General features: G+C 41.8%; 1 protein-coding gene across 3 annotated transcripts in view; it reads left to right on the top strand.

Moving 5' to 3' along the window:
* HS6ST2 (heparan sulfate 6-O-sulfotransferase 2) overlaps positions 1-16,815 on the top strand; it is a 317,733-nt gene that overhangs the window by 223,014 nt on the left and 77,904 nt on the right. Inside the window, exon 3 of one of the 3 annotated variants that reach the window (XM_008967170.4) lies at positions 12,322-12,354. The exons of the other annotated variants lie outside the window; for them this stretch is intronic. Within the exon in view, the coding sequence (XP_008965418.1) occupies positions 12,322-12,354 (33 nt within the window). The remainder of the gene's footprint in view (positions 1-12,321; positions 12,355-16,815) is intronic. 3 annotated transcript variants of the gene reach the window in all.

Here is a 16,815-nt window from a genome sequence, read left to right as displayed (position 1 = left end):
GAAATCTATTTTGTCTGATACAAGTATAGCTAGTCCTACTCTTTTTTTTTTTGGTTTCCATTGGCATGGAATATTTTTTTCCATCCCTTTATTTTCAGTCTATTTGTGTCTTTATAAGTGCAATGTGTTTCTTGTAGGCAACAAATCATTGGGTCATTTTTTTAAAAAATAAATTCAGCCACTCTATGTCTTTTGATTGAAGAGTTTAGTCCATTTATATTCAATGTTATTATTGATGAGGAAGGACTTACTCCTTCCATTTTGTTATTTATTTTCTGGTTGTTTTGGAAAGATCCCTTTAAATTGGGCTTTCCTTTCAGCAGCAATTCATGTGAGTTTCCAGATCATTACCTACTTGATGAGGGGCTGGGGGCAGAGTAGCTTAAAGGCAGAGTGTGAAGGGCAACTGCCAACTGTTGGGCAGTTGGAGATTGATCAGAATGTATGTCAGTGGGAAACTAGGATTCGATTTACACAAACCTAGCTGCCTGATGATTTCTGCACTGCCTGTAGGATATATGGGGTGTCCACATTTTCATGAGGAGGAATGAGCAAGCAGTCTAATGATGTGCCACTTATACAATTAGCAATTCAGCAAGTTCAACTTCAAATAAGCAGTTCTGAATTCTTCTTCCTACTCCAGGGGCCGTCCCCACTACTTCAGTGTCTATCAGCTTTTCTGAAAGAAGAGACACCATGGCTACAGGGAAACCATGGTGGGGCTGTGTGTGGAGGCAAGTACTGCCTAGTGTTGGATGCAGACTGCAGCTGTATCCTTTGCCCTTAGGCAGGAAGAAACTCCCACAGCATCATCCCAGCTAGAGAGTAGCTTGGATGTCACAGTCAGACAGGCAGCCCCAGCAACCTTAGGTGGTACAGCAGTTTCTGTGGGGAGATTATAAAGCCCTCTGTGGTTACGAAGGAGTTGACAAGCTATTCTGATGGCTTTCTGCCTGTTTTCCTTGGATCCTGAAGACAAGGGCAGTCCAAAGTTATTCCTGGGAAGTGAGAATCAGGCATCAGCCAAGGCTTTGTCAGATCTGGGTTTGCAGATGAAGGCTCATTCAATGTTCATTACAATTGCAAAAAATGGACATGTGAAAACTCACTTGTAACTTGAAGGGGCATCATTTCTAATTGGGAGATAGCCACAGAGAAATGAAGGGGCCAAAACATTGCTAGTGTGAAAAGCACATAGGCTTTGGAGTCAGATCAACCTGCAAGTCCCATTCTTTATGTCTTAGATGCATGACCTTGTCCAAGGCCTTCACCTCTGAGCCTTGATTTCCTCACCTGTAAAAGGAGATAGGAAAGAGCATCCTACAGGGGCTATTCTTCTAATTAAACAATGTCCAGTCCTCATGCCTGGATCTCCGCCACTGGCTCTCAACTCACCTTTTTCCTCCTATCTCTCTAGCATAGATTGCTGCATTCATTTTATTGTAGAGGGACCTTGGTACTTTTAAGATTCCTGAACTGGAATTCACAGGGTCTGAGAGATGGTTTTGACCCTGTTATGACTGTGTGACCTTGGTTGAGTCCCTTTCTCTCTCAGGACCTATAAAATGCAGAGTTTGGGCTTGATGGTCTTTAAGGGTACCTTCCAACTTTGATAGGTTTCTAAACGATGTCAAGGTCAAATTCTGAATGGCCTGGTTCACTGTGCTAGAGGATGGCCCTGATCATTTGGCAAGCACAACTCTTTCCCAAGGCGACATTGCCCTTCTTACCATTGTAGTTACATGGGCCCTGCTGGAATGAGTCACATACTCTAGCTTCTTCCAGTTTCTTCCCCCCCTTGGTTATCTTGGCTTGGACATTTTGGATTCTGTCTATATGTAATTTGATTGCATTTTCCTATAGATAAGAAATATAGGTATAATAGCAAGGAGCACCTCACCCCCCACTGCTTCAAAGAGAGAGAGAGAGAGAGAGAGAGACCTGATCTGTCTGCCAACTTCTCTTTCCCTGTGGGTCCCTGGCCCATCCACTGCTACCTGATTTATGTCCTAGGGGAGCAGCATAGCTATGGTGAAGATTTATACCAGGTTTTCATCTTCAAATGAGCTACTACCTCTGTTCCTTGTGTATTCAAGTGCTTGGCACTCATAGCCAAGCACTTGAATTCTGGAATTCAAAATGAAAAATAGTCCCATGAGAGGCCTAAAGAGAGGCAAACAGGAAGCACTTCAGAGTGTGCTGCAGCCTTGTACAGTAAGTAGGATGCAGTCCCCAGCTCTCAGTGGAGGTGTGATATGCCCAGAGAGATTATATACAGTGATCCCTCTCCACATTAGTGCCTTGTGTAGGCATGGTACACAATGCATTAGAATTAGACAAGGCGTAGGATTTGGAGACAGGAAATATTGAATATTCCCATCTCAGCGCCTTCACTTATTAACTGTATGACCTTGAGCAAATTTCTCTTTGAGCCTCTCTGACTTCCCTGTAAAGTGAGAAGAATGCCGCCTACCTCACAGGGTTGCTGTGAAGGCAAAATGAAATACAGTTAGTACAGCTGAGTGGCTCATGAGCTTGGTCCCAGCACCCTACAACTCTGGATTTGAATCCAGACTCTACCACTTATCATGCAAGTCCGTCTGAGCCTCAGTTTTCTCATTTAGGCAATGAGTATAGACTTTTGTTCAGGATGAAATGAGATAATTCCTATAGTGTGTGGCATCTGGCATATAGTAAGCACTCATTAAATGTTAGCTAATGGTATGATTGTTATTGTTTGTCATTTAGGTAAAATTTCCAATAATTCTAGAAAAGATATTTTGTGTACTGTGCCAGATGGTTTGGCAAACTTGGTCCATATTTTATATGCTTGGGGAAAAAGCACTGGTTATTTTTTGGTCCTGGTTTTGAAACTACAGGTAAGACATGAAACTGAGACTCCTCCAATAAAAGGATACCTGTTTCCTCATGGAAAGCAAGTTTGTGCTCACAATGGTGCTACACCTTCATGTAGACAGTTGTCTGCAGCCCACAAAACTGTTGAAGTGGTCATGATATTTCAAAAGTAGCACCTCCATCGGGAGCAGCGGTGTTAATCCAGTTATGAATATTACACCTGCCAAACAGAAAGAATCCTTTAGCCACGGGTCTCAAGCACAGCCCTGGATGTGTGGATTTGCCACAGTGACAAAGACTACTAGCAAGGTGCATGGGGACAAGAACAGCAATGGCTTAAAGCCTTTTTCATGGATTTTTGACAATGAAGTTAATTATCCAGATGTTTCATGTACTTGACCCCGGACACTCAGATCTTTGGAAACATCTGGACAATGTGGGGGTAGTTTTCATATCTTTCATCAAAACCGTTGGTTGTATTAAATTCAGCAGGTTTCATTAATCACCTGGTTTGTGCCCTGTTAGGTATTATTGATCACAAGGAAGTCACAGTTTTATTGAGAAAAATTAGACTAACAGGTTTGAAGTGACCAATGAAAAGTAGGAGAGCTGGGATATGAACATAGTTCCATCAACTCCTATGCTTGTGCTCACTTCACTCTAGCACATGGCCTCTTTTCATTTGGGGCTGGCTGAAAGGAAGTTTCAGACCAAATCCAGTGGTTCCCACCTTGCCTTGACTTCAGCAGAGACCTAAGCTCCTTTGCTGAAAGCAGGTGACATATATCCAAATGGACCATTTCATGTGTCTCCATTGTCTGATCCGTTTAGTGACTTGGTGGAATATTCCCTGAGAATTATCTTGATCCTTATTTTAGCAATAGCCAAATCATTACTTGTTAGGGAGTTTTTCGTTCTCTGTGTTTTAAATGTGTAAAAATGTGAATGAAGCAGTTATATCTTGTGTTGGCAGCTTGCCATCCTTGGTCTGTGTCAGCATAAAATATTTTGGATTCCATAGAGTAGCAGCCCCTTGCGAAGCTGTGTAAAAGATACAATGAAAACCTTCCTTCTGATTTGAAACAGTGCTGAAATAGCATCATTTGTGGACCTTCCAGACCCAACGATCTGAAACATGGAAATGAAATGGGATAAAATAACTCCCAGTACACATATATATACTTACCTTGTAAATGAAACTTTTTGGCCTTTATTAACAGAAAGCAGGCCCTGTTATACCCAGAAAATTTCTAAGGGATTCCTTATTCGTTCTTTCTTTCCTTTAAGTCAAAAATACTGTATGTATATGATCAAACTGAAATGCATCACTGGAACCTACCATACAAATACAGGTGCTTGCGTTTGGAGAATTCCAAAACACATATGAAAATCATTGTCAAGTTTCAGTTGAAGAAGTCAGCCTGTACCTATGCACATTTTTTTTATAACTCAACTAGCTCCCCCACATCATGAGTGGAAAGGCTTCTCGGAAGGGAAAACAAGCCAGGTTTTATTTTATGGCCTTCAATTTTGTTTTATTTCGTTTTACTTTGTTTGTTCAATGGCAAAACATCCTTTTCACTGCTTTCTGAAAGACTAAATTGTCAAATAGGTGCTGTGGGAATGTTTTCAGAAACAATGTATCCTGCCATAGCCGAGGACAAGTTATAGACAAACCCGTTTTCCACGAAAACAAGAATCCTTCAGTGTTTAGATTGTTAATTAGATCAGCACTAGAGGGCACTCTTATGATGCCAAAATGGGAAATTTTTACTAAAATCTGCTGGGCAGGGGTGTGAGAGAGGAGATGAGGAGGGGGCAGTTTCTGTAAGGACTGCAGACCACAGACAAACAGCTTAGACAAGACATGTGCAACTGAGAATTGACTGGATCGCCAACAGATAAAACACTATTTGAAAAGGGCTGTTTGGCAGTGTTCCCTATCAGATCCACTTGGTTTCCAAAATGCAGTCGGTGCTTTGGCAATACACGATCCAGGTATAAGGCATTATTTCTCAAAATGAAAGAGATATAAGAAGCTCTGATTGTTACCATGTGATGTAGTAAAAGCACATTTAGGCAGAAAACAAAATGTGGAGAGAAGCATAGGAGAATGTGTTTACAACTTAACAGCTACTGAGAAAGAAGAATTTCAAATCCTTGGGGTCTTTTATGGTTGTTTTCCCCATCTTTTGCAGCCCTTGTTCTGTGAATTGTTCTGAAGGGTTGTGTGATTGAGTCTGGGAGAGCAGGTGCTTGCTTGTCTGCTGCCCCTAGGCAGGCTCTGATGGACACAGGGTGGATGATGTGCTGTCAAGTAAAGGGACAAATGGACTTGGTTTTGTCTCTGGCATTGATGTGCTCTGTGATCTGTGGCAAGTCCCTGCCCTCTCAAAGTCTCAGGGTCAGGGAAGAGTTGGGTGACACTAGAGGTCTCTAAAAGATCACTAGAAGACATATCCCTGAGTTTGTGATTTATGATTGCAGAAATAACTTTTGTTTTGTTTTGGTTTTAGAGACAGTGTTACTCTGTTGCCCAAGCTGGAGTGCAGTGACATGATCATGGCTCACTGCAGCCTTGAACTCCTGGGCTCAAGCCGCTCCTCCTGCCTCAGCCTCCAGAGTAGCTGGGACCACAGGCACATGACAACATGCCCAGCTATTTTTCGTATTTTTTGTAGAGATGGGGTGTCACTATGTTATCCAGGTTGGTCTTGAACTCCTGGGCTCAAGAGTTCCTCCCACCTTGGCTTCCCAAAGTGTTAGGAATACAGACATGAGCCACTGTGTTCTGCCAGAACTTCCCATATCAGTCATTTATAGCAGCCACTTGAGTTCTGAATCGAACAAGATATGGTAGGCACCCTGGGGTAGAAGGTGACTCTATGCTGTCAGTAGGATGGTACCGAAATGATTTGCCAGCACAGAGGGGCTTATTTGCCTGTATTAGTCATTGCTTTAGGTTTATGGCTCAGTCCAAATATAACCCCAGAGAGTTACCACACTAAGCCGTCAGTAGGTCCCCTCAAATTCGCTCATTATGTCCAAGTTAAGCCTGATCCCTCACTTGTGTGCTAGGCACCAGCCAGAATCTCAGGCATGCCCATGTGTCCTTCCCTGAGGAGCCAGTGTGGGGCAGGGGCTCTGGGCACTTGATGGGAAGAGTGGCACACTGAAGACAGACTTATCTACTCTGACTTTGGCCCCAGTGTTTGCTAGAGAAATGCATGAGTGTTTTTGTCTAAGTCTCTGCTTGTAAGAACCCAGGCTATCCTTCATAGGAATGTTCCTGATTGAGTCAAATTCATTATAAAGTCTTAGAAAGTTATTGGCCGGGCACGGTGGCTTATGCCTGTAATCCCAACACTTTGGGAGGCTGAGGCAGGTGGATAACTTGAGGTCAGGAGTTTGAGACCAGACCAGCCTGGCCAATATGGCAAAACCTTATCTCTACTAAAAATACAAAAAATTAGCTGGGTGTGGTGGCAGGCACCTGTAGTACCAGCTACTCAGGAGGCTGAGGCAGGAGAATCGCTTGATCCTGGGAGGCAGAGGTTGCAGTGAGCCAAGATTGAGCCACTGCACAGCCTGGGCAACAGAGGGAGACTCCATCTAAAAAAAAAAATGTTATCATGAACAGGGACCTTTGGGAAATCAGCTAGTCCAACACCATCACTGTAGAGATAGGGAAACGGGGAGCCATCTTCATTTGGGAATGGGGTTGCCTAGGGTTTCACAGCCAGTTAATGGCAGAGCTGGCATTGGGGTATCAGTTTTTTATTTCTATTCCAGGCCTCTTTCTGTTACCTTGTGCTATATTTTTCTCTCTCCTCCAATGTCCATTCTAGGGAATAAGTGACCAATGGCTCTGAACCTAAGGGTTTTTGACATAGCTAGAATAGCTCCGTGTTTATGGATTGTGTCATTTAAGGTAGTACAAGTGGAAAGATATGAGGACACATCCCTATCAAAAATATGTCCTGTTTAAATGTCATAGGACTGGAGATCAAACCAATATAGGATCATTCCTCTGGATCTAGAAGGCTCTGAAGTCTTGAGATGCTCTTGCCCAAAAGCAAGGATCAGGTTGGAATCCTTGTCAGCTGACAGGGAACGAAAGGATGGGAGGGTAGGTCTGGAAACCAGGTTTAGTATCTCGGGGGAGGGCAGACACTGTGAAAAGAGCAGTCAAGACAACCTCAGGGAACTTCACAGTTGTGCCAAAGGCTATTCCTTGGGAGGTTAAAACAAATACTCAAGGAATACATATTTGAAAGAATATTCTGGGTTCCAGTATTCTCATGCCAAACATAAGGAGCTCCCTCTCATGAGGTATGCATGATTTCCAGTGGACTTGGCATGGAACAAGGAGGAATTAAGAGCGGTCAAACAGTAGAACACAGACGCAGGGGACAACCCTCTCCCATATCAGTGATGTGGTTACTTTCCACATGGCCTTTACATGCACGTGTCTTTGAGCTCTGCTTTTGAAAAGCTGGTTCCTTTCCCAGGGCAACAAGATGGCTCAGGTACAGGGGGCTGCGTGCTGTGTGGCAGGCCTGCCGCAGACTCACTATGCCTCTAGACAATTCTCTGATTGGTCTTCCTCCCTAGGTGACAGTAATAATGCCTAAAACGTATTGTATGATGACTGTGGACCTGACATTCTGCTACATGATTTACAGGCATGATCACATCTAATCCTCCCAAGTACTTTAGGAACTACCCTTCTAGACTGAAACACATGGGCCTACCTACCCATGTCGTTTGCTGTTGGTTTCTCCTCTGATAGGGCTGTCTTTTCTTCTGATTGGTCAGTTCTGATACCATATCTGTTGTTAAAGATGGTGATCATCACCAGTGTAGGCATTATACTTGTCCCCACTTTGTTTTTTGCTGTTTTTTTTGTTTTGTTTTGCTTTGTTGAGACAGAGTCTCACCCTGTCACCTAGGCTGCAGTGCAGTGGCATAATCTCGGCTTACTGCAACCTCCTCCTCCCGGGTTCAAGTGATTCTCCTGCCTCAGCCTCCTGTGTAGCTGGGAATACAGGCGCCTGCCACCACGCCAGGCTAATTTTTGTATTTTTAATAGAGACGAGGTTTCTCCATGTTGGCCAGGCTGATCTCGAACTCCTGACCTCAGGTGATCCATCTGCTCCGCCTCCCAAAGTGCTGGGATTACAGGCGTGAGCTACCATACCCCACCTTGTCCCCATTTTCTAGGTGAGGAAATCAGGGCTGAGAGATTAAGTTGCCTTTTCAGTGTCATGCAGTTGGTAAGTGAAAGAGCCTTAGGACCAGATTCCAGTCTGTGTGACTAATGGACTTATTTCATGGTCCCACACCACCTCTCAGGACTGTGCATAAGCAAAAGGCTGAGGTCAAGCATTTTAACACTTTGCAAGTAAAAAAGACCAGCAGCTTGTTTTGCATAGGGCCTTAAGAAACACCCAGGCCCTTTGCCTGGCTCCTCCATTCACCTCCACCAGTTTGAGCAACAGTCCTTAGCCTGGGACTTTGGGGGCACCACACCCCTTTCCATTTAGGGAAATAAAATTTAGCATGTATTAACATAAGGCATTTTTTTGCTAGGATATACTGTATTTGGCCTTCAGAGATCAAATGAGGAAGGTGGCTTGAGATACAAAAGGAAGTGGTGGGTTTCTGAGCAGCAATAGAAGACCAGAATGATGGTGGAAGGGCATTCTACATGGGAGAACGTGGAAATTCTAAAACACGTCAGCTCTTGGTGTGGCAGTTAAAGGGAGGGTGAGCACACCAGTTCAGTGTTAGAAAGCAGAGAGGTTGAATGGACCATTTGCTTGGCAGCTCTGGAACAGTGGTAGGCAGTTATTTATCATAGAGTGTACTATCTGCTGCAGATTTGCAATCTGACCCAAACAGTGTTGGTGTGGGTTTCTTAACAACTTCCTTCTCTCTAGCTGTTATATGGAAGTGTGTGGCTGTGGAGGTCTCTGCTGTTGAACAGCCATCACCAATATCCCAGGCTCCTGGCAGATGAAGAACCTGCATGAACAGAAAGAGAAATGTGGAGGGTGGTGGCGGTGCAAGAGGGTCAATTGTTCATCAATTCGATTTTTCTTGTTTTTCTCAATTAAGTTTCCTTCTATAATTTTTCCATCATAAAGAATCTGCCACTCTATATTTCAAATTAACAAAGCTGTTTCTCTGGACAGAATGATGTTCAGCTGCATTTAAATTTGGCCATTATGATTTTGGACATACTCTCATTTACTCATAAACTCTTCGAAGGCTGTGCTCTGGGCTCTGTGAACTACTAATAGCATGTTGTACTGAGAAAATGACTAGGGATTGGTATACTTCTAAGTAACATGGCACGCAAATTCAAGGGAAAGCTATTAGAGAATGAAAGAATATTGGAACTGGGGGAATTTTAGAAACCATCTTGTCAAGCTCCTTCATGTCATACAGCCCACTGGGAGAGTGGAGAAGAGAATTTGCCCAAGATCAAATGAGTCATTGGTAAAACCTGGATTAAAAACCAGGGATCCTGATTCTCAGTCAAGGGCTCTTGGATTTTTACCTCATCCTGGGTTTTCCAAGTCTTAATTTGGATCCTTCTTACGAAAGTGAATCGTTTCACTTTCATTTCTCAAGCCCTAAGCACCCACCCTGAGAATGTAAATGCCAAGCATAAGTGTCATGGTCTGAGGTTCCTGATTAGGATGAATCCACATCTGGAGCTTTTGGATTCCCAAGTGTCCCGCTATTCCCATTACTCCAGTGCTATATATGTGTTCTCTTCATTTTCATCTTTTGCCTTCCCTGCTGATTGGATGCTTAGTCAGTTGCCTAAGTACCATTTGAGTGACATTTAGTCACATCTTCTGGAACCTGGCTCAGAGGAAGGTTATTCCTATGGCTTTTTCTCCAGCCAGTGTCTGGGTCATGGGCATGGTAACCACAGCTCCTTTTGTCCTTCCAGTGCTGCTGCTTTCCCAGGATGTGGCTTGCTGAGGGCTGATGAATCCCATCTTAGAGTGTCAGCCAGGCCAGCTGTTAAAGAACATGACAGCAACAAATGAGAAAGACTCTGTTGGGATGTGGGACTACAGTATTATGAAACTGCCACTTAGAGGCTTCCTGTTTTTACAGTATTTCAAGGTGCAAGCAAGTGGCATTCTCTGGGCAGCAAATGGCCCAGCTGAAAAGAAACCTGATTTACAGCCTGTTGGGAGGGCTTTCCACAAGGAGAAATTATGAATTTGTAACGTCCCTTCCAATCCAAAAGAGAATTCTTTCTAATGCAAATGTTTAATCTGATGCCATCGAGTATGTTCTCCATACATAAACAAAGGCATAAATAAAACAGGGAGAAACTCTTTCCTAGAATTGATAATATACAGTATATTTCTGTAGAACTCTTTTCCAAGCAGATGGCCTAAAAATATTCCACAAGATTGTAAACTCTGTAGAGTCAGGGATTTTTGTCTGTTTTATTCACTACTCAGTACCTCTAACCTCAGTACCTCTAACAATGGCTAGCACATAATAGATAATAAATATTTTTTAATAAAACATCATGATTAAAGGGCCTTTTTAAAGGATTTCATTAAACAACCTTCCCAAAGAGAGTGTGTGTGCGTATGCATAAAATGGGTTCTTAAAATTAATTCATTCTCTTCTAATTAGTATGTATCTTTTGTTTTACCTTTTCCCTATGAACTTTGGCTCACTTCTGATGACTGGCCACCCTTTTGATTGATGCACCTGTAACGTCTTCATGGCTCGTCACTCAATACTCCACCTCTTCCCACCTGGGCTCCCAGGTAAGGCAATGAGCTTCCAAAAGTCTTCTCAGTGCAATCACCAGGCAAATTTTATAAGGCAGTCAAGAAGTTTACCTAGAAATAAAAAAACTCAAGAGACAATAATAGTGATTAAAGTTAAATTTGATCCCGTTCCCATATAAATCAATTATTTATACACTTAACATCATTTGAGAATTTCTATTAGTACAGTGAAATAAAAATTATGGCTTTGGAAACTGCTGCATACTTAACTTTGGAATTTTCTGATCCTAGGAATCAATATATGGCTTTATGTTTTCCTTTTAAAAATATTTTCTTGTGTGTGTGTGTGTGTGTGTGTGTGTGTGTGTGTGTTTTGTCTTTTCACCCAAAGTTGTGTTGTTTTTGTTCACAAGGCCAAATTTTCTGGAAGGGATCATAGCCTCTCTTCACTGTGTAGGGACTCTAAATCATGGGGTAGGTCAGTACATTGTAGATTACTTATTTCTTGTGGCTGGAGTAGAAGACGAGCACATTGGGCTCTGGATGGTAAGTCCACTAATAGGAGTGTCTTGTCTAACAGATTTGATGTTAGGCCTCACCAAGTATATCGCTTTTGTTTCTCATGACATTTGCTTCCCCAGCAGTCTTAACAGCTCAGAAACAGGGAAAGGGGGCTTAACCGCACCAGAGACTGATAATAAAAGAGCCATGTATTGCTTCTCAAATGATGATTCAAAGGCTCTGCTGCTAGCCATGCTATTAAAAAAGGCTCTCTTAACTCACTTCTAAGGCCTGCAAAGCGTATTTGCTGTAAAGAAACATTTCTCCCAAGAAAATGCACAGGCTATATAGCCCACTTCAGGCATAAAAGAAGCGTTGCTACATTGTAAAATTCCTTGTTCTGGCATAATAAAAAACAAAAGGCTAACTGAGCCCATTTGAACCCTCAAATTAGCAACTGACCTGTGTATAACTTCACAGTCTCCGCCTGCTAATAATATCAGAAATTCACACAGTGGAATGAGTGTTTTGTGACCCTTAAGACATACATTATAAAAACAGCTGAGCATGTTTTTTGAATGGGGAGACATTGCTTACTTTGATGGATGTCTTGTGTTTGGGTGGAAGGGACTAGAGAGATGATTTATATATCACCTTATGTGTGCTTTGAATTTTCATCTTTTTAAAGAGCATCAGTAAAATTTAATTGTTCTTTATTTTCCTTTTGTTATTTGTGTTTCGTATATTCCTGATAATATGAAAAATCCCTGCCAATTCCTCCTAGGACCTTTCAATCAGTCATTTCCATTTCAGTGATGCCACAGGGTTGGGTTTGGTTTGGGTTTTGTTTTATTGGCTTTTGTTTTTTTACCTAGATTCCCATTGCTCTCTGTGAAGGGGAATGGAATTAGCATGAGCGAGTGGTAGATCCATCATTGCCAGACCACAGCACTCCAGGGATCTGGCTCTCAGTGCAGCCTTGCCCCTTTTAGCCTTCTGATTGGGAATCTCCCCATTACTTGAGAGGAGCCAGTGGGGAACAAAGTGGAGAAGCCATCTATGAGCTGTTTCCCTAAGGTTTGGGAAGCTGGAGAAATATGCTCTTAAAGCACAACGGAAAACTTTTATTATTTTATCTCCTCTCCTACCAAGCTCTTGCTAGCGACTGGTTTTACTGTTCCTTTAACAGGTGGAGGATTTTTCAGATTCTAGATGCAGCAAGGTAAGTAACAATGTATTTTTAGTTTGACTGAACCCAAGTAAGCTAGAAAAAAGACTCTGCAGTTGCCTGTCCGTTTAATTTCAGTACAACAAATAGTTAAGTTTTTGGCTTGGACAAATTCTTTCCAGGGCTTTTTTTTTTTTTTTTTTTTTTTTTTTTTTTTTTAGTTTAAAACAGCTGAAACTACCCAGGCTTGGAGTCTCAGTTCTGAAGGCTGACTTAGTTCAGAAGGGGGATGAATGTTCAGGGCGACCACCTCAGACAGGTGTGCAGTAGGTCATTAGCTCTTTTTCCTCTTTTTGCTGAAATAGGATGACACAGTAGAGTGTGTTGTTGAGAAGACCCCAACCGTTGGCAAAGTGTTCTTTACAGTGCTTCAGGCACGTCTGCCTGTCCCTAGGCTGGATTGTGATTTAGAGAACAAGTAGGTCAGCATTTCCTTGAAGGGAAATCAATTATTTGAAAATATCAGGGCTTTTAACGTATGTAAATACGTAGACTTGCATATTTACAAGTAATCCCATAGGCCAGAGGCCTTTTTGACATGAAGCCTGCAGGAGAGCAAATCTAATCAAATACAAGAAAGTTCCTCTCTGTGGGGAAGACGGACGCTGAGAATGCTCCCAGATGATGCCCCTGCAGGCAACAACTGTTGCTAAGAGCTGTACCATCATATTGCCACCAGAACCGGAGAGGCTAGCAAGAACGATAAGTCATTTTGGAAATGTGTGCTCTAGTCGCTTGGCACATTGTTTTCTAAGGTCATGATGCTCACCAGTACTGTCTTTGGCTTTTTGTAGGCTTATTGGCTCCAGAAATATTTACTAGTGCCTCTGTTTTTTCTTAATACCCACCTACAATCCACTCTGTGCTCCCTGGCCAAATAGGTTAGCAAGAGCAAAGACTGTAGCTCTGGCATTTCTCCACAAGGACAGACTCCCATTAAAATAGAGTACTTGAGCCATTTTGGGGATGCCCAGTTTAGCTTTCTGTAGCTGGGCTTCCATACTCCCATTAGAGCCTCAATGGATTTACTTGACAGCTGAGAATAGTAAATTTAGTGTTTAATTTTGTAGTCAGATTATAATTTATTGAGCTAAATGGCACAGACACACATAGACACCTAATCACACAGTATTAGTATGGGAGAACATTTAAATATCATAGATTGGGTGTGTCATGGAGGCAAAGTACCAAGTTCTGTTACTAATGAGGTGACTTTTGTCAAGCACTAGCTCCACTCTGAGCCTTAATTTCCTCGCCTGTAAAATAAAATGGAGCGGATGACCATTAAGACAATGGTCAATAACATAGGTACCACTATCCCTATAATAGCTTTTATGGGGAAGTCTTGAGAATTTTGTTTTCTTTTTGCTTTAAAATTGCTAGATGATAGGACCATCTCTTTAAAACAGTTTTGCTGTATAACAAAGCAAATCCTGACACACTCTTTATTTTTATTATGGTGTTGATTAGTTGGACCAGATTATTGCCAGAGCAACTAATACCTGGTCTTAATGAGAGAAAAAAAGAGGAGTACAGATGGTGAGATGGGAAAGAAACGGTTTTGGTAAATATCAATGGGGCCCTTTTTGAATTTTGGTGAGCTGAATGATGTATGAAAACTATTTGCAAGGCTAGCATATTTTTCAACCACTAGTAAAGTAATAAAACAAATAACATTTTTGGTAATCCCCATTGTATATGCAGTTTCATAAATATACAAGATTATGATTATCTCTGCCTCATAATTAACAATTTGCATAAGTACTTGCTATTTTTTAGTTGTCTGAATAGATTTTTGTAATCCAGAGAAAGAAGGGAACAATCAGTGGAAGCCATCCCAAATGCCTAGTATTATTGCTACACACTTGCACAATTAACAGCGATACTAATTGCTTCAGACCAGAACCTCATTTGTTTTTCTAAGGACAGCAAAAACATTAATAGCCAGAGTGCCTGTCAATCTCTCTCTCTTTTTCCTATAGCCAACTGTATCATAGGGTCTGCAGTTGACTGTAAGCAAATTATTTTGTTGGATTTTCAGTGTATCATCTTGTAATGGAGTTTCCAAGTTTCAGTTAGCAATCAATGCCTTGAACAGCCAGACTTATTTTTATAATATTTTAACAATAGACCTCTATAAATTTAATGAATAAAAGGATGCTGACATGCCAATCAGTTCTGCTGCTGCATTTACATTCTACTACATATTTCATATCTTTAAAATTATTGGCATTAGACCTGCATATAAGAATCATAGAAAGTCCAGGCTGGAGGGGAGCTTTAAGATCATCCCGTCACACTCCCTCCTTTTTCAGATGAGTATGATTGTCAGTAATTTGAATCTTGATAACAACCACCAAATCAACGATGCCACACTTTTTTTTTTGTACCTTTCAAACGTTGGGAACTATTATAGTAAGTTTGAATGATAACTGGTTGTTTGGGAATCATATAGTTTCAACTTATTTTCAAAACAACTGAATCAGAATTTTAAAAATATGCCCTCATAAGGCTTACCTAAACGTAGCCATAATGTTGATGGTATATGTGTGAAAGGAGATGTTCTATGCAAATCACCTGGCAATGAGACACTCAACCAATATCAGCTCTCTTTCCTTCATGCATAGATTACCTAATTAACATTACTATAGTGGAAACATTACATCAGTGACTGACAGTCTAGGCGTTTAGAGTCAAACTGACCTCGGGTCCAATCCTGGCACTGCTACTTTCCAGCTGTGTGACGTTGGGTAATTTAGTTCATCTCTGTTGGCTTCAGGTAGTTTTCTTATATGTGAAATGTAGCCAGTATATAGGCTTGTTTTGAGGATTAAAATGAGATCGTGCATATCAAGTGCTTAGCACTGTTCCTGTCACATAGTAAACAGTCGATAATGGTGGTTATTACCATCGTTTTTTGGCATACCCAGTGGCAGCCTCACTCAATAGTATATTTAATCTTACAGTGATTTGGGGTACTTACACATACACCTGTACACATGCATATTTGGGCACACAAGTTCATAAGATTTGCATCAGAAAGACTGCTTTCCCAAAGGTTACCTGTGACCACCATGTTTCACAATTCAATGGCCTCTTCCCTGGCCTCAGTCTTCTTGACCTCTTTGGAGATTCTGGCACTTTTGCACATATTCTCTTGCTTGAAAGGGTTCATAATCTATCTTGATGTCTTCTCTACATTCCTTAGGTTTCCTTTGTTGGGATCTCTTTTCCACACGTACACAGACACACACACACACACACACACACGCGTGCCCACATCTTCTCCCTCCCCCACTGCCCCTTTAAATAGAGCAATTCCCAAGGTCCTGTCATTGATCTGCTTCTCTTCTGTTGCTATATTTTCTCCCTGGGTAACTTCATCTCCTCACATAGCTTCACCTTTAACCTCTACACTAATGATTCCCAAATTGACCTCTCCAACCCTTAATTCATTCCGGAGCTCCAAGCTAACTCCAATTTCCAATTGCCTGCTGAGAATCTCCAGGGCAGGATGTCCTAGGAGACTGAAAGCGTAGTCTGGCTTTTGTCATCCTTCTCAGGAATGCAGATGGAGGAATCTAGCTTCAGAGGTATTAAGGGTTGAAAACGAGGCACAAGTGTGGAGCATTAGTCTGAGCAGAAGTAACAGTGGTCCAAGTTAGCAAAGTGCTTCAAACTGAGCTTTCCAGGGGAGGCATAACAGATAAACTGTGAATTTCTGTTATTATGCACTGGAGATGTCAATTGGCAGTTGGAACTTTAAAAGGTTTATATTTTCTAGGGATAAGGGAACAGCTTCCTAAGATGAAAATTGAGTTCAGTTTTTAGGTGCTGGAAGATTGGCATGTTTGGAAGAAGTGTTAATTAAAATCATCTTTCTTTTCTTTTCTTTTTTTTTTTGAGACGAGTTTTTTTCGCTCTTGTTACCCAGACTGGAGTTCAATGGCGCGATCTCAGTTCACTGCAACCTCCGCCTCCTGGGTTCAAGCGATTCTCCTGCCTCAGCCTCCCAAGTAGCTGGGATTTCAGGCATGTGCCACCACACCTGGCTAATTTTGTATTTTTAGTAGAGACAGAGTTTCACTATGTTGGTCAGGCTGGTCTTGGACTCCTGACCTCAGGTGATCCACCCACCTTGGCCTCCCAAAGTACTGGGATTACCGGCGTGAGCCACCATGCCTGGCCAAAATCGTCTTTCTTTGGACACTTATTATCGTTAATCTTGTTTCAGTGTTTTGTTTAAGAAACACACGTGCCAAGGGGAAAGATGATGTACTGAACTTGAATGATGAGCAGGTGGGAATTTTGTGAGAGCAAATGTGTGTGTAGACACATACACATATGCTGGGTCAGGTGTGCCTGAGATTTTGAATGTGTGCAAATAATTCTATCAGTGATAGATAGATTTTTTTCTTTCATTCATTCTGCAGATATTTACAGAACATGCCAAGC

This window comes from Pan paniscus, chromosome X (genome assembly GCF_029289425.2).
Source record: "Pan paniscus chromosome X, NHGRI_mPanPan1-v2.0_pri, whole genome shotgun sequence".
Classification (NCBI taxonomy): Eukaryota; Metazoa; Chordata; class Mammalia; order Primates; family Hominidae; genus Pan; species Pan paniscus.
Note: the sequence above shows the minus strand (reverse complement) of the source record. Positions and strands in the feature narration are given on the sequence as shown.